General features: G+C 39.8%; 2 protein-coding genes across 3 annotated transcripts in view; both read right to left on the bottom strand.

Moving 5' to 3' along the window:
• Positions 1 to 22,495, bottom strand: part of LOC307133319 (NACHT, LRR and PYD domains-containing protein 3-like) — a 96,946-nt gene that overhangs the window by 15,400 nt on the left and 59,051 nt on the right. The gene's annotated exons all lie outside the window — the stretch shown is intronic.
• LOC307133342 (uncharacterized protein) overlaps positions 5,918 to 22,495 on the bottom strand; it is a 28,548-nt gene continuing 11,970 nt past the window's right edge. Inside the window, exons 2-5 of one of the 2 annotated variants that reach the window (XM_079828385.1) lie at positions 6,820 to 6,936; positions 6,522 to 6,638; positions 6,232 to 6,339; positions 5,918 to 6,060 (exon numbers count right to left, since the gene is read on the bottom strand). In XM_079828385.1, the coding sequence (XP_079684511.1) occupies positions 6,045 to 6,060; positions 6,232 to 6,339; positions 6,522 to 6,638; positions 6,820 to 6,936 (358 nt within the window). In that variant the 3' untranslated portion in view covers positions 5,918 to 6,044. Of the gene's footprint in view, positions 6,061 to 6,082; positions 6,340 to 6,521; positions 6,639 to 6,819; positions 6,937 to 22,495 lie in introns of those variants that run through there. The other variant, XM_079828384.1, reaches the window with a different exon arrangement.

Genomic DNA, 22,495 nt, shown 5'->3' with positions numbered 1-22,495 from the left:
CTCTTTCTGTCAGACATCTAATCATATTTATTACTTTTTGCACTTAACCTCCATTTTCTTAATTTGCTCTACAAATGTCAGTCTTGCATCAAATGTCACTCCCAAAAATGTAAATGTACTGACTTTCTCTAACTCTTTCCCGTACATCCTTAGCCTCATACCGTCATTAATTATTTTCCTTGTAAAGAAGACTGACTGCGTCTTTTCTACTGAAAACCTAAACCCCCAATCATAACCCTATTCTACCACCTTATCAATTGCCTCCTGTACCTTCCATACAACATATTCCACATTCCTTCCACTTTTCCACATCGCCCCATCATCTGCAAACAAAGACCTTCTTATGTCTTCTGGGTTTGACATTTCTGCCCCAATTTTCACTTAAATTTTCCTTCCAATCAGAAAGTATTTTATCCAATTAAATGTTCTCCCACCGACCCCCCCATCTTATTCAGCTTGATTAATAATCCCTCCTTCCACATCATGTCGTAAGCCTTTTTAATATAAAAAAATACTGCAACTACACTCTCTTTATTTGCTTGCGCTTTTCTTATCTCAGTCTCTTATCTTAAAACCAAATCCATAGTATTCCTTCCCCTCCTAAAACCACTCTAACAACTTACAAGTAAACATCTTATGTCAAGTTCATATGACATCCTATCTGTTATTATTTTTTCCATTATTTACCACAAGTTTGATGTTAGAGCTATTGGCCTATAACTCGTGGGAATAGTTGGATCCTAGCCATATTTCCTAATCTGAATCACTATTGCTTATTTCCATGCATTTGGTAATATTCCCTCCTTCCAGACTTTATTGAATACCTCAAGCAACTTTAAAAGTGATCTTTTCCCTATTTGTTTTAACATTGCAGAACATATTCGATCTTTCCCTGGAGATGTAGGTTTTGCTCTCTTAATTGCGCTTACCATCTCTGCCAGAGTGAATGGTTCATCTATTCATCTATTGCTTAACTGTATTTTTCTAAATCTATATCTGTAAATGCTGATTCAAAGTTATTGCCCTTATCATTCTCTCTTCTTCTGACAGATTTTCTGAACCGGAGTTGTTTTTCCTATCTCACTACAAAAGTTTCTCCAACTTCTCCTCATTGCCTGTCTTATCGTTCACCTCACCACTACCTGTGCTATCTTATATTGGATTAGATTCTGTAGATTGTGGGTTCTTTTAAATAGTCTGAATTAGGGCTGCACGATTCTTGCTAAAATGTGAATCACGATTTTTCTCCATGGGAATTGAGATCACGATTCTCTTACACGATTCTAATTTTTTCTTATACTTAAAAAAAAAGAATCAATTTTAAATAAAAGTAATTAGTTACAATTAAATTAAAATGTAGAAACAACAAATGTAGACAGACTAGATGTAAATATATGCTTATTACTGTTTATTTCTATTTTTATGATTATTTAATATCTTGCCTTGTGGAGAGAGGGTTTTTGTTGTCTTATTTCGTTGTTTTGTTTTGTTTTTGTAAAAAATGAAAACTATAAATAAAATTGTTATAAGAAAACGCTTAACGTAATGTACTAAGACAGCGTTATTAGGAGACCAAACTCAGGAAACATGACAAAAATACTGTTCGATAGAACTGCGTGTGCTTGGTTTGTTACCACAGTTATCTGCGTGCTTCAGCGATGAACTTCCACATTTGCGGCTATTTTTTTCTTCAACTCCTCAGGATCCATCTCGACGACTGCAGTGCAGGCAGATCGCGCACGCGATTGTGATTCTCCTGGGAGGGTGCGCGCGCTGTGCGGGCACAAATAAACTAATATGGATTTGAAATTATTTTATCATCTTGAAATACAGGTGGAGAGAGCATTTTCTTGTGGTGCCCCCCTCAGCACTTGGTGCCCGACGCGCAGCGCATGATGCACGTAATGGGAGCGGCGACACTGTACATGCATATATTTTTTATATATATTCGTTTGCACGTGACTGTTTAAAACCCGTGTTCTCCCTTGTCCGACCCGACCCGCACCCGTATCCGACACAGTTGGGATGTTTTTCACCCATTTCAGCAATATTCGCAGTACCCGCTCTGCATGGCACTTTAAAAACTGGATAGTTTATTTATAGTTCGATTAAGGATATTTCACATCATGTTCGAATGCATATTCGAATATCGAATAAAAAGTGACAGCCCTAATGGCTTTTGTTATATCTTTGTGCCGTACAACGTCTGAGTTATGGAAGTTTGCGTGGTCTGGCGGCTGGTATTTTGTGGTGTGGCTCCCTTGTCTCTCATGGCTAACTCGTACTGTATTTTGTGGTGACGTTTGAGGTGATTGTATAGATTAGTGATGTTACTTGCTGTGCTGCGACGATGCAAAAGCACTGTTTGCAAATAACTATTTGCGCATCGTCTTTAGGTTTAAACCCGAAAAAGCTCCACACGGTGGAATGTGCTCCTTTTTTCTGTACCAATGTTGTTACAACATCCTCACTCTCACCGTCGCCACCGGGATTTTCCACACTGGGGTTCATTTTTACCTCTTACCGCTACAAATCTGACTCCGTTTAGGTCTGCCGCCTTCTTACACGTCAGTAAGAGCGGAACTTGGCCAATGAGGGAGAGGAGAGAAGTGGAGATTTATGATTGATTGGTTAGTGTTTTGTTTTTGTGTGAATGTGACAAGCTCTGGTGGGACCAATAACGCGTGAACGCAGCATGATCTGAGGGAAATACACGGAAGTGAATCACCAACATCAAGAAATGAGATCGCATTTATGTTTGAATCGAGATCGTGAATTTTTTCAGATTAATCGTGCAGCCCTAGTCTGAATGCTTTATTTCTATTTCTTACTGCCTGATGACACTCACCAAGGAACCAATTTCTGATTACCTCTGATTTTCCCCATTGGAAAAGATTCCACTGCTGCTTTAATAATTGCTGATGTAACCTGATTATTTACATCATCTATACTTCCAGACACATCAATCCTAGCCACCGTTGCATCACTTATTTCCTGAAATGTATGTGCGCTAAACATGCTGATTGGTTGAGCTAATGCAGCATTTTATTTAAACCGGCATGTTTAAAAGTCTTTTGCTAGGTTTGTTCTGTGTTCAGTAAATATCAGTCTTGCTCTTTCTGTTCGATGGCGCGCGTTGTCTCAGCAATCGCACGGTCAATGTCCAAAATAGCGGATAATAGCATGTGTTGTCTTATTTTAAATATAGCTTTATGAGCTTTCAGAATACGCTTTAGTATCGGTGCTAGACTCTTTTCCGCCGTTTTGTTAATTACCTCTTTAGTAAACCAATACATAACCAGCAAAAGCAGCGCTGCTTGAATCCCCTCCATACTTGTTATTGTTGCAGACAGTGTCGCACAAAAATGATTACTGTCCGTCGCTGACTGGGAGGAACAGTCGCGCGCAGTCCCACGTCTCTGGACTAATTTGCCTAAGCTTCACTGTATTTTAGACCGCGGTGGAAACGCAGAGAGTAGCAGGTCTGGGGGGGGAAAGTTCCTGTAAAAAAAAGTTCCTGGTACAAATTTTTCCGGGTAATTTCGGTGGAAACGGGGCTTAAGAAACATGAAAAAAAAAAAAAAAACACCTGTGACGTGATCATGCTTTATCAGTGTAATGATTGCTGTCAGTGTGACTTACTGAACTGATCTGGATTCTTTAACCACAGGAAGCAGCTTCTGAAGAACTTCATCTGCTGTATTTTGTGCTCCAATAAACTGTTTTATATCAAAAACATCCATCTTCTGCTCGGATGTCAGTAACACATAAACCAGAGCTGACCACTGTGAAGAGGAGAGTTTGGTTTCTCCTATTTCTCCAGATTTCAGATAATGTTGGATCTCCTGCATCAGTGAATTGTCACCCAGTTCATTCAGACAGTGGAACAGATTGATGGATCTCTCTGGAGAGCGATTCTCCCTGATCTTCTGTTTGATGTACTGAACTGTTTCCTCTTTGTTGTAGGAGCAGCTTCCTGTCTGTGTCAGTAGTTCTCGTAAGAGAGTCTGATTGGACTCCAATGAGAGACCCAGAAGGAAACGCAGGAAAAGGTCCAGATGTCCATTCTTACTCTTGAAGGCCTTATTTACAGCTCTCTGATGCAGCTCAGATAATGAAACCGATTTCATCTGGTTTAAAACCTTAGACAACAGACGGTGTTTGGTTTTGTCAAACACATTTCTGTTCTTGTTTGTACAGGAGATGTGTGCATATAGAGCTGCTAGATGTTCCTGAATGCTCAGATGAACAAAGCAGAAGACTTTCCCGTGATACAAGCCCAACTCCTCTCTGAAGATCTGAGTGCACAATCCTGAGTACACTGATGCTTCTGTCACATCAATGCCACACTCTCTCAGGTCTTCCTCATAGAAGATCAGGTTGCCTTTCACAAGCTGCTGGAAAGCCAGTTTCCCCAGTTTGAGAATCATGTCTTCATCTTTCACTTTCTTCTCATAGTCCTTCTCATGTTTGATGTTGGTCTGAATGATCAGGAAGTGTGTGTACATTTGAGTGAGAGTCTTGGGAATCTCTCCTCTCTCTGCTTCACTCAACATCTTCTCTAGAACAGTGGCTGAGATCCAGCAGAACACTGGGATGTGGCACATGATGTGGAGGCTCCTTGATGACTTCAGGTGTGTGATGATTGTATTGGCCAGACTCTGATCACTGGTTCTCTTCCTGAAGTATTCCTCCTTCTGTGGGTCATTGAAGCCTCGTACCTCTGTCACTCGATGGACACACTCAGAGGGGACGAGATCAGCTGCTGCTGGTCTGGAGGTGATCCAGATGAGAGCAGAGGGAAGCAGATTCCCCTCAATGAGGTTCATCAGCAGCACGTCCACTGAGGCTGATTCAGATATATTAAACAGTTTCACTTTTCTCTTAAAGTTCAGAGGCAGACGACACTCATCCAGACCATCAAAGATGAACAACACTTTATATTCACCACTGGATATTTCCATTTCTTTTGTTTCAGGGAAAAAGACATGAAGAAGATCTGAAAGACTGAGTGTTTTGTCCTTCATCAAGTTGAGCTCTCTGAAAGGAAGTGGAAATATGAGCTGGATGTCCTGATTTTCTTTCCCTTTAGCCCAGTCCACAATGAACTTCTGCACTGAGACTGTTTTTCCAATGCCAGCGACTCCCTTTGTCAGCACAGTTCTGATGGGTTTGTCTTGTCCAGGTAAAGGTCTAAAGATGTCATTGCATTTGATTGGTGTGTCCTCTGTTGCTGCTCTCCTGGATTGTGTCTCAATCTGTCTCACCTCATGCTCATTATTGATCTCTCCACTTTCACTCTCTGTGATGTAGAGCTCTGTGTAGATCTCATTCAGGAGTGTTAGGTTTCCCTGCTTTGCTGTTCCTTCATACAGACACTGAAACTTCTTCAGCAGATTTGATTTAAATGTGCTTTGGACCAGTTGAGAATCAAGACTGAAATAATAAATCATTAGATTACAACATAAAGGAGTAAAAGTGGTAATTAAAAATCTTTATGACTAGACAGAAATGCTGTACCTCCGATTAGATGGCATATGTCTTCCCTTAAATCTTCCTTGAGTGTCCATAGACTGGTCACTGATTATAGACAAACATGGACAGAACAGAGACAATACAATTGAGAAGAGAAAACAGAGACAAGAATTCATACCGTCATTCCGTGTCAACTCAACCAGAGATTCCCTGGACAAAATGTTTCAATATGATTTATTTTTCTGGTGAAAGAAATTCATAAATGAATAACTAAATTTGTATATCTACGTGTCTATCTATGAAACGTTGTACCTCAGATCATTTGATGTGTGTTTCCCCTCTATCATAGACGCAGCTGTACATCAGCCGGCTACATGGAGTTTGTGAGTTCTTTGTAGCAGCTGTGTCTCAATTGACCTCACGATAGCAGTTAATTAACCAAGCTCAGCACTTTTCAAAGGCGGTTCTGTGTCTGTCCCTCAAACATCAGGACTGAAGCTCTGGAGCTGCTGGGGTTCTCAGTAAAGACAGTATCGTTCTCCCCCGTGCCCTCGCACTTGCACTTCATCTTAAATCTGACGTTGCCTCCATAATATAGTTGATTAAAAATACACATAACAGACAGACAAAGTTTGGCTCATTTTATGTTAATGGATGCATTCTGGCTTCCCAATAAGTTAGTTATATCTGTGACATCTCTCTGTCTGTCTAAAGAAAAGTTTTGTACCTAAGATCTATCAAATGTAAATGTTGCACCTCAGATCAGTTGATGTGTTTTTCATCATAGACTCCATCATAGACCGGTCACTCTTCATGGACCAACAGCTGGGCTCCGGTGAGATTGATCTGTCACCCTCACATTGACTTTAATTGAATAGAGATAATAGTGAACAATAATACATGTGAGTTTATGTAGATTTCACATTAATATAAATACAACATATGGAAGGTATAGTGAATATTTGTAAGTGGATATATGCCGAAATCCACTATACATGCAATATTTGTGTGTGGTCTCTCTGTGTGTCTAAAGAAAAATGTTGTACCTCAGATCAGTTGATGTGTGTTTTCCCTTAAACTTTATTGGCTCTATCATAGACCAGTCACTCTTCATGGACACACAGCTGGGCTCCGGTGAGATTGATCTGTCACCCTTAAATTGACTTTAATAGAATAGAGATAATAGTGAACAATCATACATGTGAGTTTATGTAGATTTTACATTAATATAAAGACAACATATGGAAGGTATAGTGAATATTTGTAAGTGATATATGCCGAATTCCACTATACATGCAATATTTGTGTGTGGTCTCTCTGTGTGTCTAAAGAAAAATGTTGTACCTCAGATCAGTTGATGTGTGTTTTCCCTTAAACTTTATTGGCTCTATCATAGACCAGTCACTCTTCATGGACACACAGCTGGGCTCCGGTGAGATTGATCTGTCACCCTCACATTGACTTTAATAGAATAGAGATACAGAGAGAATAAGAAAAGTGTGAGCCGGTAAATAAGGTTTTAAAAAAGAAAAAGAAAATGAATTACCTCTTTCACTCTCTCTCAGCCATTAGAAGCAAAGTGGGCAGATTTAATGCAAGCGCACAGTAATAATTTACTTATATTTAAATAATACATTTCAAATCAGCAACACAATCTCAGGCGAACTGTTACATAAATGTTTTCTATGACACTTAAATTGCGTAAAAAAAAGCTTATATTTGAAAAGCTTCAAATATTTCAGGTTCAGCACGTGTCATGTTTCTATGGCAACCCGAGCTTCCGCAGTGACTGTAATGACTTTAAAAATAATATGAATGAACCGTCTTGTTTAATCTTAAAGTTTTGGTGGTCAGACTCGGCTCACAGTCTCAAAAGGATATCACAATATTTCAAGAATATTTAAGATAACGATATTTATGACGATATATAAAAAAAAATGTATGGAACAAAGTTTTATTGGTTATTGCAGCTGGTAGGCAGCAGCATTTATTAGTGCAAACACAACCATAACATAACATTTAAGTTTAACAATAATGTAATTTATGCCATGGTCTGTCTGAATATTTGATTCTGATTGGCTGGAAGGTGTGCAATAAAATCGTTTAATGCACAGGTAGTTCCAAGTCAGATGAATCCTTGTTCTATATTAATGCGCTGTTTTCATTTCAGGTGTGTTTAGATGGAGCACTGTAATCTTTCATAAAGGATACGCTAATATTTCTGAAGTGTAAAACTTTTTATTTTGTAACAAGTTATGAAGATGTTGGAATAATGACACAGACATAGCCTGGCTATGCCATCTCATCTGACAGCGTTTGTCTACTTCAACACCAGATCGGTTTAGATAACGTATCGTGTAAACTGTCCACAGAATCGTTCAATCGGAATGATTTTAATCGGAATGACATAAAAGTGTGCATGTAAACGGGACTATTGAAGCGCAAGCACACACACACACACACGCGCGCGCGTCACTCGCATTCAGAGAGCAGAGATCGCGCCGCACATTCATGAGCACAGAAGCTTGTTATTAACGCCACCCTGCGACTTAGCAATAAAATAGCTAAGTCGGACAGAGACTGAACAGACGCAGTCACACAGGTACGTCTCTCTCTCTCTCTCTCTCTCTCTCTCTCTCTCTCTCTCTCTCAAATAAATGCTATAATCCATTCATTCAAATAAATGTAATCTTACGCACTACTTTATCTCTGTGTCTGTTTCAAAGAAGGCAGAATGCTAGATCTAACGAGCCGTGACTGATGAAAATAACTGTCAATGTTACCCTTCCGGTCAAATATTGCGCTGCAAACATCAATAGCAGCTTTAAGTTGTCAATGTTTAGTCAGTTGTCAAGAGGGCTGACCTCTTGTAACCAAGTAGCTCCCTTTTTAGGTGCTAAGTCGTTATCGGAGGCTGACATGCTGCTCTTCGTGTATACTCTGACAGGTGTTGTTGTTGTGCGCGCTAGGGAACGTAAATGCGCCATACGCATATCATTGATATCGCGATATGACACTTTTTTATCATGTAAAAATGTATACCTGTATTATCGTGGACGGTATGATATGGCTCCAAATACTGTATATCCGGCACCAGAATATGATAGAGACAACAGATCACTATACCAACCCTGGCAAACACCCACAAGCATAAACAACATCTGTAAAGTTACAACGTTCAAAGTTTAAAGCAAAGGGAGATATTTGCTTTTAAATAAATCAGTTTCTAAGAACTACAGCAAACGGCCAGTAGGCGACTACAGACATTCCTCCAGGGTTGGTGACATCAACAGGCTCAATATTTACATAAACCCCCTCCTCCGAGAATATTAAATAAGGGGGGGTGAGGCCATTTTGTATCGCGGCGCTGTTGTGGTATAGTTAGGCTGGAGTGGTGTTGCTGCAATGCCGACGAAACGCTGTTATTTTCATCCGGATTGCAGGTCTGGGGTACTTGCTCTGTTCAGCCTTCCTTGTGGGACGGGGGTGCGTTGCAGAGCGTTTAACATACAGCATGTTATATGCACATGTGTGTTTGAGACTGAGGGGAACAGGCGCGCGCGGGGCTCCCGCAGCACATCTCACAGAGGAAAACTTCCACAATCTTCGCGAGTTCAATACAGGATTCGCACAACGTCAGCTGCGTGAGACAAACACGGCCAGTGTGAATCATGCACAACGCGTGCGGGGCTCCCTCCCGCAGCACATTTCACGGAGGAAAACTTCCACAAACTTTGCGAGTTCAATGCAGGATTTGCACAACGGCTTGTCCTGAAAGCTCGATTTACAAACAGAAGCTGTTTACGGGCCACAACCTGTAAGTCTGATTTATTTTTCATCGATGTGTTTTCCTGTAATGGGTTGTAGCAAGGAAGTAAACAGATGACAACGCTGTTCTGCAAACCAGTCTGTTAAATGCTCATTCATACTTAACGTTATCCGACGAACACCTAACGTTACAAACACTAACGTTAAAATCTCAACAGCGAACTTGGCATTAGTGTAAATTATTCTTTGAATAATTGTTTGTATTGTTGTATTGTTTATCTACAGGCATGCTAAACATGGTTCTGTGTGTGATTTGGCTAACTTACTAGTAAAGCCAGTGCTTAGTGTTCGTTTTGGGTTAATAGTTCATGCGACAGATATTTGGCTATAATCGTTCTAAAAATACAAAAGTAACAGTGCCATTCAGTAGCGATCACTTTAGATCCGCAGTCTTTACTCTTGAGGAATGAACAGGTTCTGCTCGATCATCTTCACTAAAATGTTCTGGGTCTGATTCGGGCTCAGATTGGTATAGTTTTATTGATACCATTGTTTCTACTGACCAAAGCACAGTCTACCGGTAAAGGTAAGGGGCGTGGCGTTTCCGATAAACGTGCACTGCGGTTAACGAATCAGAACACACTGGGCCAGCTAACCAATCTGAGCCCATCGCGTATTTTTGAGGGACTGGCTTCATACAACCCGGAAACCATCAGACCGTTATACAAGGAGGGACAGAGCAGTGTAGAATAAAGGTCAAATATATGACAAATAAATGCAATTTTTTTTTTAAACGAAGCATGAACACATGTTACAATGCACCCCACAAACACAATCAAGCCTTCAAACGAATGTGTTTTACCACCCCTTTAATACATCTGTGAAACTGACTAACATGCACAGATATCTGATCAAGATTTTTCCAACTTTTAAAATAAAATGTTTTTGCTCTGGTCCCCTTCCTGTTCGTCGAAGTCATTAAATAGTTAGCAGACTATCATCACTCAATGGCTGGTTGTCTAAGTAGTGTCAGCAGAATAACATAGGGTTCATAGACAATTACCCTCCTAGGGTGGTGCCGCTCTTCTCTCTAGTAATCTGGCACATAGTCTTAGAGTTGAAACTTGAATAACTGGGGCCCAGGTCAGGAAGCAGACGCACTGGCTAAACTGACCGTCTGCTAGTTGTCTCACATTACAGAGGTCACAGAAGTCAGAACCTGGATATTATCACATAGAGACTGTGTCTGTTCCTCGAATTAGTAAATACACTCACCTAAAGGATTATTAGGAACACATACTAATACTGTGTTTGACCCCATTTCGCCTTCAGAACTGCCTTAATTCTACGTGGCATTGATTCAACAAGGTGCTGAAAGCATTCTTTAGAAATGTTGGCCCATATTGATAGGAGAGCATCTTGCAGATGATGGAGATTTGTGGGATGCACATCCAGGGCACGAAGCTCCCGTTCCACCACATCCCAAAGATGCTCTATTGGGTTGAGATCTGGAGACTGTGGCGGCCATTTTAGTTCAGTGAACTCATTGTCATGTTCAAGAAACCAATTTGAAATGATTCGAGCTTTGTGACGGTGCATTATCCTGCTGGAAGTAGCCATCAGAGGATGGGGACATGGTGCTCATAAAGGGATGGACATGGGCAGAAACAATGCTCAGGTAGGCCATGGCATTTAAACCATGCCCAATTGGCACTAAGGGGCCTAAAGTGTGCCAAGAAAACATCCCCCACACCATTACACCACCACCAGCAGCCTGCACAGTGGGAACAAGGCATGATGGATCCATGTTCTCATTCGGTTTACGCCAAATTCTGACTCTACCATCTGAATGTCTCAACAGAAATCCAGACTCATCAGACCAGGCAACAACTTGTCTTCAACTGTCCAATTTTGGTGACCTCGTGCAAATTGTCGCCTCTTTTTCCTCTTTGTAGTGGAGATGAGTGGTACCCGGTGGGGTCTTCTGCTGTTGTAGCCCATCCGCCTCAAGGTTGTGTGTGTTGTGGCTTCACAAATGCTTTGCTGCATACCTCGGTTGTAACGAGTGGTTATTTCAGTCAAAGTTGCTCTTCTATCAGCTTGAATCAGTCGGCCCATTCTCCTCTGACCTCTAGCATCAACAAGGCATTTTCTCCCACAGGACTGCCGCATACTGGATGCTTTTCCCTTTTCACACCATTCTTTGTAAATCCTAGAAATGGTTGTGCGTGAAAATCCCTGTAACTGAGCAGATTGTGAAATACTCAGACCGGCCCGTCTGGCACCAACAACCATGCCACGCTCAACATTGCTTAAATCACCTTTCTTTCCCATTCCGACATTCAGTTTGGAGTTCAGGAGATTGTCTTGACCAGGACCACACCCCTAAATGCATTGAAGCAACTGCCATGTGATTGGTTGATTAGATAATTGCATTAATGAGAAATTGAACAGGTGTTCCTAATAATCCTTTAGGTGAGTGTACAAAAATATCTTGAAGGGAAAAAATGCAATTGATGAATATTCAATCCCTTTCTCCAAAATCGCTTATTGTTAATGATATGATTACAGATAATAATCTAGATGTGCTGTGTTTGACAGAAACCTGGCTAAAACCTGACGACTACTAGCCTGACAAGCCAGAGCCACATCAAGATGTTGGGTCTGGGAACTCACCGTTGGCAGGGCTCAATCCGAGGGGCGGGATAAACGGTTGTCTTTCAAATTCCCTCTGCACGCAATAGGATAGCGCTACAACCAACCAGAGCAACGAAGAAGGTGAAGGGGAGCTAGTTGATGGATTAAACTTTCGCTGTATCCAGTCGGCAAAACGCTGAACACATCTTCCTTTCTTAAGAATGACTTCAGTGCCGTTCTTTGTTAATTTCTCAAAGAAAAGCTTAACTCCAAGTCTTCCAGAGTCGCGGCCAAAGCCGACTGGAAAGACCGCTGTTCGCCAGCTTCATTTTTCTATTATTTTATAATGTTTCCTGAGGTGTACTTATATTGTTAGTATGATTTTTACATCAAAAAATTTCATAATTTAGAAATAAAAGGCATTTTTTCTATACTGATGTTTGCCCTGTGGCTGAATGCCCTGTTTCAAGGGGCGTGTCTGCGGTTAGACTTCAGTGAAAACGCCCACTGTTGTGATTGGCTGACATCTTTACATTTGAAATGAGTGTTAGATTATGTTGCGGAGGGGGCGTGGTTTAGCGAGGCACTGCATGCATGAGAGAGAGAGCGACTGACTGGGCACTCGTGAACCACGGAGAGCTGGAGGAAGTTTTATTGTAACAGACTTCATTATAATATATCTAATTTGTTTTTGTGTACATTTTTGACACATCTGTGTGTTTAAATAGGTTTTAGATCTGAATTATCTGTGTAAATCAGTAGGGACTTTTATTTTGACGGGTGTTGCAGTAGTGTTGGGCGATATGCCTAATTTTCCAATCGCCATATCGTCAGCCTGTGAGATCGTGATATACGATCTTATCGCGTGGGGGCGGAGCAATTAGTTTACTTATTTGCTCATTTATTTAATAATTTATAAAATTATTTATTTACTTGTCTGCATATTTTACTTTTGTTATAATTTACTAATTATATATTTAATGTACATTTACATTACTTTTTATCTTGGGAAATTACACACCGTAAATTGTAGGCTAATCGTTGTTCACAAAAGTGTTAATAGCAAAGATGGAGTTGGTTAACAAGAAAAACGTGACATCACCTATTTGGCAGTTTTTTGGATTTAAACCAGATGAGAAAGGAGAGCCCAAGGACATAAGTCAAGCAATCTGCAAAGTTTGCATGAACGTTGTGTCTGTAAAAGAGTCTCAAACGACAAACTTGTTCGTACATTTGCGAACTCACCAACCTGCCGAGGCTGCTAAACTAGCACCAAAAGAAGCTGCTGCAGTAACGTTCAGCAAAGTTCCGACTCAGCAATCCATCGTTGGAGCTTTTGCGAAAAGCACCAAGTACAAGCGAAACAGTGAAAGATGGGCCCGATGCACGGCATATATCGCGAAGGAGATGGTTTCCTATCATACCGTAGAAAAGGAACGTTTTAAAGAACTACTTCAGACATTTGACAAACAGTACGAGTTGCCGGGCCGCAAGTACTTTGCTAAAACTGCTATCCCTGATCTGTACAATAAAACGAGGGAGATCATCGCAAAAGATTTGAAAGTGGTTGATTTTGTCGCTTTGACAACAGACATGTGGTCAAGCATAAATATGACCCCCTACATGGCTGTTACAGTCCATTATACTCGAAACCACATTCATCCCGGAGAACCACACTGCATGTGTACTGTTCGAGGTGCTGAAAGTGGTTGCGCTCGATTGGGACATAGAAGAAAGTAAAATTTCCTGCATCACAACTGACAACGGGGCCAATATTGTTGTGGCCATACGAGGCCTCAAATGGCCATGGCTAAACTGTTTTGGCCATAACTTGAATGTGGCAGTGAATTATTCACTACAAAAGGAAAAACCAAAAACTGACCGTGCTTTTGGCATCTGTCGTTCAATTAATGGCGCATTCTCTCACAGCTGGCAGAGAAGACAAGAGCTCCGCAAGGCGCAGGAACAGCTCAATCTACCTCAAACTATGCTGATAACGGTGAGTCAACAAGCAAATCTTAATTCATTGGTTTAATGTTTCCCTAGAAATATCATAATAAATAGCCTAATCCTAATGATTAGGCTAAATAATAAAAACTTTAATAGCTAATAGATTAATTCTTCTTTATTATTATTATTAGGGGCCAAGCACCGAAGGTGCGAAGGCACCTATTGAAACCGTTCCCGTTCTTATTATTATTATTAGGGGCCAAGCACCGAAGGTGCGAAGGCACCTATTGAAACCGTTCCCGTTCCTATTATTATTAGGGGCCAAGCACCGAAGGTGCGAAGGCACCTATTGAAACCGTTCCCGTTCCTATTATTATTATTATTCATCTTCTTCTTCTTCTTCTTCCGCCACGAAGTCTATGGCAACCCATAGAACCGTATGGTAAAAAGTTATGAAATTTGGCACACTAATAGAGGACAGTCTGAAATGTCACCATAGCAAATTTTGAGTCTCTAACTCAATCCCTCTAGCGCCACCATCAGTCCAAAATTAGACTCATGTTTATGCTAATAACTTTTGAACCATAAGGGCTAGAAACGAAATTCTTTTTCCCTCTGATTCCTTGGCTCAAGACAATTCGATTGCACCCTATGACGTCATTTTCCGTCATAATAATTTTCCCGCCATTTTTAATTAACCGAAAAACCTACTTTTGCGAACTCGTCCTAGACGGTTCATCCGATTTGCACGAAAATTGAACCAGATCATCTTCAGACCATGCTGACAAAAAATCTTGCAAATCAAGTTGATTCGTCAAATCATTTGCGATAAACGCGCAAACAAATTTTACGTAGCGGTTGCAAAAGCACTCTTAAGGCAATATCTCCGCAACGCTTTATCGTATTCAAACCAAACTTGGTACATGTCATCACAAGCATGACTTGAGGCAACATGCAGTGTCTCGGCGCAGCGCCACCTGCTGGTCCGGAGATACAAAAAATGGCTGTTTTTGCTTATAACTTTTGAACCGTTTGTCCAAAAATCATAAAAGTGGTCTCGTTAGATTCAGGACGGCATGCCAAGTCGTCTGATATTCAATTTTACCATATCGGCCATTTTGACTGTCGGCCATTTTGAATTATGTGCTAAAATGCTATATTTTACAAATGCATTAGTGTATTGTTACTAAACTCGGTATGTGACTTCCACTCCATGCCCTGAAGGTACTCAAAAAGTTTTGGGGCAGTGCCACCTTGTGGTCAAAAGTTATAACAAACTTGACAAAAATGCTAATAACTTTTGATTTAATTAGCTTAGTATAATGAAACTGGTCATAATACATTCATTGGCTCATGCCGATTCAATTGCATCCTATGACGTCATTTTCGGTCATGATAATTTCCCCGCCATATTTAATTTTCCAAAAAACCTACTTTTGCGAACTCGTCCTAGACGGTTTGTCCGATTTGCACGAAAATTGAACCAGATCATCTTCAGACCATGCTGACAAAAAATCTTGCAAATCAAGTTGATTCGTCAAATCGTTTTTGATAAACGTGCACACAAATTTTACGTAGCGGTTGCAAAAACACTCATAAGGCTATATCTCCACAATGCTTTATCGTGTTCAATCCAAACTTGGTACATGTCATCACAAGCATGACTTGAGGCAACTTGCAGCGTTTCGGCGCAGCGCCACCTACTGGTCCGGAGATACAAAAAATGGCTATTTTTGCTTATAACTTTTGAACTGTTTGTCCAAAAATCATAAAAGTTGTCTCGTTAGATTCAGGACGGTATTCAGAGTTGTCTGATATTCAATTTTACCATATCGGCCATTTTGGCTCTCGGCCATTTTGAATTATGTGCTAAAATATTATATTTTACAAACGCATTAGTCTATCGTTACGGAACTTGGTATGTGTCTTCCGCACCATGCTTTGAAGGTACTCAAAAAGTTTTGGGGTAGTGCCACCTTGTGGTCAAAGGTTATAACAACATTTACGAAAATGCTAATAACTTTTGGTTAAATTAGCCTAGTTTAATGAAACTGGTCATAATACATTTATTGGCTCATGCCAAGAATATAGATACTAATTTTGACATATTTGGTCAAACATCCTGTCCGCAATGTTCTTATTTGATCAAAATCTACTTTTTCAAACTCATCCTAGACCGTTTGTCCAATTTCCACCAAAATCGAATCGTATCATCTTCAGACTGTGTCAACAAAATGTTAGGGATTTTGCATCAATAGATGAAACCGTTTTTGTAAACCTCAGTGACGAAGTTGAGGCATGATGCCAAAATGACTCTTGAGGCTGTATCTCTGCAATGCTTTGACATATTGGCATCAAACTTTGCATGTGTCATTGTTCCCTTATTCTGACCACACCACATCAATTTCGTAACTGTGCCACCTATTGGTCAAAAGTGATAAACCATTAACTTATATTATCAGTGACTCTATATATGATATTTCAGCCATTTTGCCTAATCTTCTTAAACTGTATAATTAGGGGCCAAGCACCGAAGGTGCGAAGGCACCTATTGAAACCGTTCCCGTTCTTATTATTATTATTCATCTTCTTCTTCTTCTTCTTCTTCTTCTTCTTCCGCCACGAAGTCTATGGCAGCCCATAGAACCGTATGGTAAAAAGTTGTGAAATTTGGCACACTAATAGAGGACAGTCTGAAATGTCACCGTAGCAAATTTGGAGTCTCAAACTCAATCCCTCTAGCGCCACCATCAGTCCAAAATTTGACTCATGTTTATGCTAATAACTTTTGAACCATAAGGGCTAGAAACAAAAATCTTGTTTCCTCTGATTCCTTGGCTCAAGACGATTCCATTGCACCCTATGACGTCATTTTCCGTCATAAAAATTTTCCCGCCATTTTGAATTTTCCGAAAAACCTACTTTTACGAACTCGTCCTAGACGGTTCATCCGATTTGCACGAAAATTGAACCAGATCATCTTCAGACCATGCTGACAAAAAATCTTGCAAATCAAGTTGATTCGTCAAATCATTTGCGATAAACGCGCAAACAAATTTTACGTAGCGGTTGCAAAAACACTCTTAAGGCAATATCTCCGCAACGCTTTATCGTATTCAAACCAAACTTGGTACATGTCATCACAAGCATGACTTGAGGCAACATACAGCGTTTCGGCGCAGCGCCACCTACTGGTCCGGAGATACGAAAAATTGCAATTTTTGCTTATAACTTCTGAACTGTTTGTCCAAAAATTATAAAAGTGGTCTCGTTACATTCAGGACGGCATGCCGAGTCGTCTGATATTCAATTTTACCATATCGGCCATTTTGGCTGTCGGCCATTTTGAATTTTGTCAAAAAATGCTATATTTTACAAATGCATTAGTGTATTGTTACTAAACTCGGTATGTGACTTCCATGCCATGCCCTGAAGGTACTCAAAAAGTTTTAGGGCAGTGCCACCTAGTGGTCAAAAGATATAACAAACTTGACAAAAATGCTAATAACTTTTGATTAAATTAGCCTAGTATAATGAAACTGGTCATAATAGAGTCATTGGCTCATGCCGATTCAATTGCACCCTATGATGTCATTTTCGGTTATGATAATTTCCCCGCCATTTTTAATTTTCCAAAAAACCTACTTTTGCGAACTCGTCCTAGACGGTTCATCCGATTTGCACGAAAATTGAACCATATCATCTTCAGACCATGCTGACAAAAAATCTTGAAAATCAAGTTGATTTGTCAAATCGTTTTTGATAAACGCGCACACAAATTTTGCGTAGCGGTTGCAAAAACACTCATAAGCCTATATCTCCACAACGCTTTATCATATTCAAACCAATCTTGGTATATGTCATCACAAGCATGACCTGAGGCAACATGCAGCGTTTCGGCGCAGCGCCACCTACTGGTCCGGAGATACAAAAAATGGCTATTTTTGCTTATAACTTTTGAACTGTTTGTCCAAAAATCATGTCTTCCGCACCATGCTTTGAAGGTACTCAAAAAGTTTTGGGGCAGTGCCACCTTGTGGTCAGAGGTTATAACAAAATTTACAAACATGCTAATAACATTTGATTAAATTAGCCTAGTTTAATGAAACTGGTCATAATACATTTATTGGCTCATGCCGAGAACATAGATACTAATTTTGCCATATTTGGTCAAACATCCTGTCCTCAATGTTCTTATTTGATCAAAATCTACTTTTTCAAACTCATCCTAGACCGTTTGTCCAATTTCCACCAAAATTGAATCGTATCATCTTCAGACTGTGTCAACAAAAAGTTAGGGATTTTGCATCAATAGATGAAACTGTTTTTGTAAACCGCAGCGACAAATTTGAGGCATGATGCCAAAATGACTCTTGAGGCTGTATCTCTGCAATGCTTTGACATATTGGCATCAAACTTTGCATGTGTCATTGTTCCCTTATTCTGACCACACCACATCAATTTCGTAACTGTGCCACCTATTGGTCAAAAGTGATAAACCATTAACTTATATTATCAGTGACTCTGTATATGATATTTCAGCCATTTTGCCTAATCTTCTTAAACTGTATAATTGTTCATTGATGCAGTTGGTCTGACACTCTCAGACTACAATGCATTTTTCAGCCTTTTGCCTAAAATCATCTTAAAACGTGATTAATTGCTCATTGCTCCAGTTGATCTGACACTGCCAGCCATTTTGGCATGTCTTGTCTTCTTCTTTGCGCTTGGCCCCGGTATTGCTGCTTGCAGCTATATTTGTTCATTGTTGCAGTTGGTCTGACACTCTCAGACTACAATGCATTTTTCAGCCTTTTGCCTAAAATCATCTTAAAAGGTGATTAATTGCTCATTGCTCCAGTTGATCTGACACTGCCAGCCATTTTGGCATGTCTTGTCTTCTTCTTTGCGCTTGGCCCCGGTATTGCTGCTTGCAGCTATATTTCATCTTCTTCTTCTTCTTCTTCCGCCACGAAGTCTATGGCAGCCCATAGAACCGTATGGTAAAAAGTTATGAAATTTGGCACACTAATAGAGGACAGTCTGAAATGTCACCATAGCAAATTTTGAGTCTCTAACTCAATCCCTCTAGCGCCACCATCAGTCCAAAATTAGACTCATGTTTATGCTAATAACTTTTGAACTATAAGGGCTAGAAACAAATTTCTTTTTTCCTCTGATTCCTTGGCTCAAGACAATTCGATTGCACCCTATGACGTCATTTTCCGTCATAATAATTTTCCCGCCATTTTTAATTAACCGAAAAACCTACTTTTGCGAACTCGTCCTAGACGGTTCATCCGATTTGCACGAAAATTGAACCAGATCATCTTCAGACCATGCTGACAAAAAATCTTGCAAATCAAGTTGATTCGTCAAATCATTTGCGATAAACGCGCAAACAAATTTTACGTAGCGGTTGCAAAAGCACACTTAAGGCAATATCTCCGCAACGCTTTATCGTATTCAAACCAAACTTGGTACATATCATCACAAGCATGACTTGAGGCAACATGCAGTGTTTCGGCGCAGCGCCACCTACTGGTCCGGAGATACAAAAAATGGCTGTTTTTGCTTATAACTTTTGAACCGTTTGTCCAAAAATCATAAAAGTGGTCTCGTTAGATTCAGGACGGCATGCCGAGTCGTCTGATATTCAATTTTACCATATCGGCCATTTTGGCTGTCGGCCATTTTGAATTTTGTCAAAAAATGCTATATTTTACAAATGCATTAGTATATTGTTACTAAACTCGGTATGTGACTTCCTTTCTATGCCCTGAAGGTACTCAAAAAGTTTTAGGGCAGTGCCACCTTGTGGTCAAAAGATATAACAAACTTGACAAAAATGCTAATAACTTTTGATTAAATTAGCCTAGTATATTGAAACTGGTCATAATAGAGTCATTGGCTCATGCCGATTCAATTGCAACCTATGATGTCATTTTCGGTCATGATAATTTCCCCGCCATTTTTAATTTTCCAAAAAACCTACTTTTACGAACTCGTCCTAGACGGTTTGTCCGATTTGCACGAAAATTGAACCAGATCATCTTCAGACCATGCTGACAAAAAATCTTGCAAATCAAGTTGATTTGTCAAATCGTTTTCGATAAACGCGCACACAAATTTTGCGTAGCTGTTGCAAAAACACTCATAAGCCTATATCTCCACAACGCTTTATCGTATTGAAACCAATCTTGGTATATGTCATCACAAGCATGACCTGAAGCAACATGCAGCGTTTCGGCGCAGCGCCACCTACTGGTCCGGAGATACAAAAAATGGCTATTTTTGCTTATAACTTTTGAACTCTTTGTCCAAAAATCATGTCTTCTGCACCATGCTTTGAAGGTACTCAAAACGTTTTGGGGCAGTGCCACCTTGTGGTCAGAGGTTATAACAAAATTTACAAACATGCTAATAACTTTTGATTAAATTAGCCTAGTTTAATGAAACTGGTCATAATACAGTCATTGGCTCATGCCGAGAACAGTGAAACAAATTTTTCCATATTTGGTCAAACATCCTGTCCTCAATGTTCTTATTTGATCAAAACCTACTTTTTCAAACTCATCCTAGACCGTTTGTCCAATTTCCACCAAAATTGAATCGTATCATCTTCAGACTGTGTCAACAAAAAGTTAGGGATTTTGCATCAATAGGTGAAACCGTTTTTGTAAACCGCAGCGACGAAGTTGAGCCATTATGCCAAAATTACTCTTGAGGCTGTATCTCTGCAATGCTTTGACATATTGGCATCAAACTTTGCATGTGTCATTGTTCCCTTATTCTGACCACACCACATCAATTTCGTATCTGTGCCACCTATTGGTCAAAAGTGATAAACCATTAACTTACATTATCAGTGACTCAATATATGAAGAGTTTCGTTGCAAAACGAGATATATCCATTTTGAGAAATGTTGGTTATTTGACATTATTATTTAAGACATCAACAGTCAAGTTCATTCACAATTTTTTGTACATTAAACTATTACTTGAGCTCAGTGAAGGCCGGGACACAATATTCTTCAAATCCAGGATATTTTTTATTTAATTTTATGTCCATAAATAAGTCAAAAACCATGCCAAAATGCAACATATCTATCTTAACATTGTCAAACATCTTAAATTGGTTAAAAAAACAATACATCATAAATATATGGAATAGTATATACAAAGATTGATTAATAATAATACGATTCCGAGTTAGTTTTGGTCAGAACATACACAACATAACGTTTTTTTTTTTTTTTTTTGCAAAACGCTATATATCCACCTTAGGCTATATTCTACTACTGTAATACCATTAAGAAAAGCTAGTGAATCAATGTTTTCTGTGTGTGTGTGTGTGTGTGTGTGTGTGTGTGTGTGTGTGTGTGTGTGTGTGTGTGTGTGTGTGTGTGTGTGTGTGTGTGTGTGTGTCGGCATGACAGACCAACATTACTCGCAGTCGCACGATGACAACAATTAATCTTTGGATGTTTTCCCTCCCCTGAATGCCTTGCCCGTTTGTCTTCTCCCTTTGATGATTTTCTTAAGATGCCTTCCTCTTTCTCCCAACAGCAGCTGGAATGACCGGCTCCAATCCGTCATCGAAATCCATAACGTTAGCTTGACTCTGAAGCTTTGATTCTCTGACTGACAGACAGCTGTTGATCAGTGACGTAGCCTACGTGACTGACAGCTCGCCTACAGTATAAACTGGTAAACGTTTTTTAGTTAGCCTATTGAATCCTCTTTTTAAAAATATGTTTTTTTGTTTTGATATTATCGTTAAATCACTGAGCAAACTCGGAGCACTTCACCGGCGGTGACTCTCTCCTCGCGTGACATCCTGAGCTTGCGCGGCATCCTGAACGTTCTATATCGCACTTTGTAAAGAAACTGGGCTGGCGGATATCGCGTTTTGTGAAAAAATACATTTTGTAGTTGGCTTAAAATGTACATTTTCAAATCTTATTAATGGCAGCAATTCACACATAGATTAAGGTACATCTAAACAGTGATTTCCAATAATAAAATCCAAATGTCAAAAAATGGCGTTTATCGCGTTTTGCAACCAAACTCTTCATATGATATTTCAGCCATTTTGCCTAATCTTCTTAAACTGTATAATTGTTAATTGTTGCAGTTGGTCTGACACTCTCAGACTACAATGCATTTTCAGCCTTTTGCTTAAAATCATCTTAAAACGTGATTAATTGCTCATTGCTCCAGTTGATCTGACACTGCCAGCCATTTTGGCATGTCTTGTCTTCTTCTTTGCGCTTGGCCCCGGTATTGCTGCTTGCAGCTATATTTATTATTCATCTTCTTCTTCTTCTTCTTCCGCCACGAAGTCTATGGCAGCCCATAGAACCGTATGGTAAAAAGTTATGAAATTTGGCACACTAATAGAGGACAGTCTGAAATGTCACCATAGCAAATTTTGAGTCTCTAACTCAATCCCTCTAGCGCCACCATCAGTCCAAAATTAGACTCATGTTTATGCTAATAACTTTTGAACCATAAGGGCTAGAAACGAAATTCTTTTTTCCTCTGATTCCTTGGCTCAAGACAATTCGATTGCACCCTATGACGTCATTTTCCGTCATAATAATTTTCCCGCCATTTTTAATTAACCGAAAAACCTACTTTTGCGAACTCGTCCTAGACGGTT

The sequence above is a fragment of the Gobio gobio genome (assembly GCF_949357685.1).
Source record: "Gobio gobio genome assembly, chromosome: 11".
In the NCBI taxonomy this organism is placed as follows: Eukaryota; Metazoa; Chordata; class Actinopteri; order Cypriniformes; family Gobionidae; genus Gobio; species Gobio gobio.
This window is presented reverse-complemented; position numbering and strand designations above follow the sequence as displayed.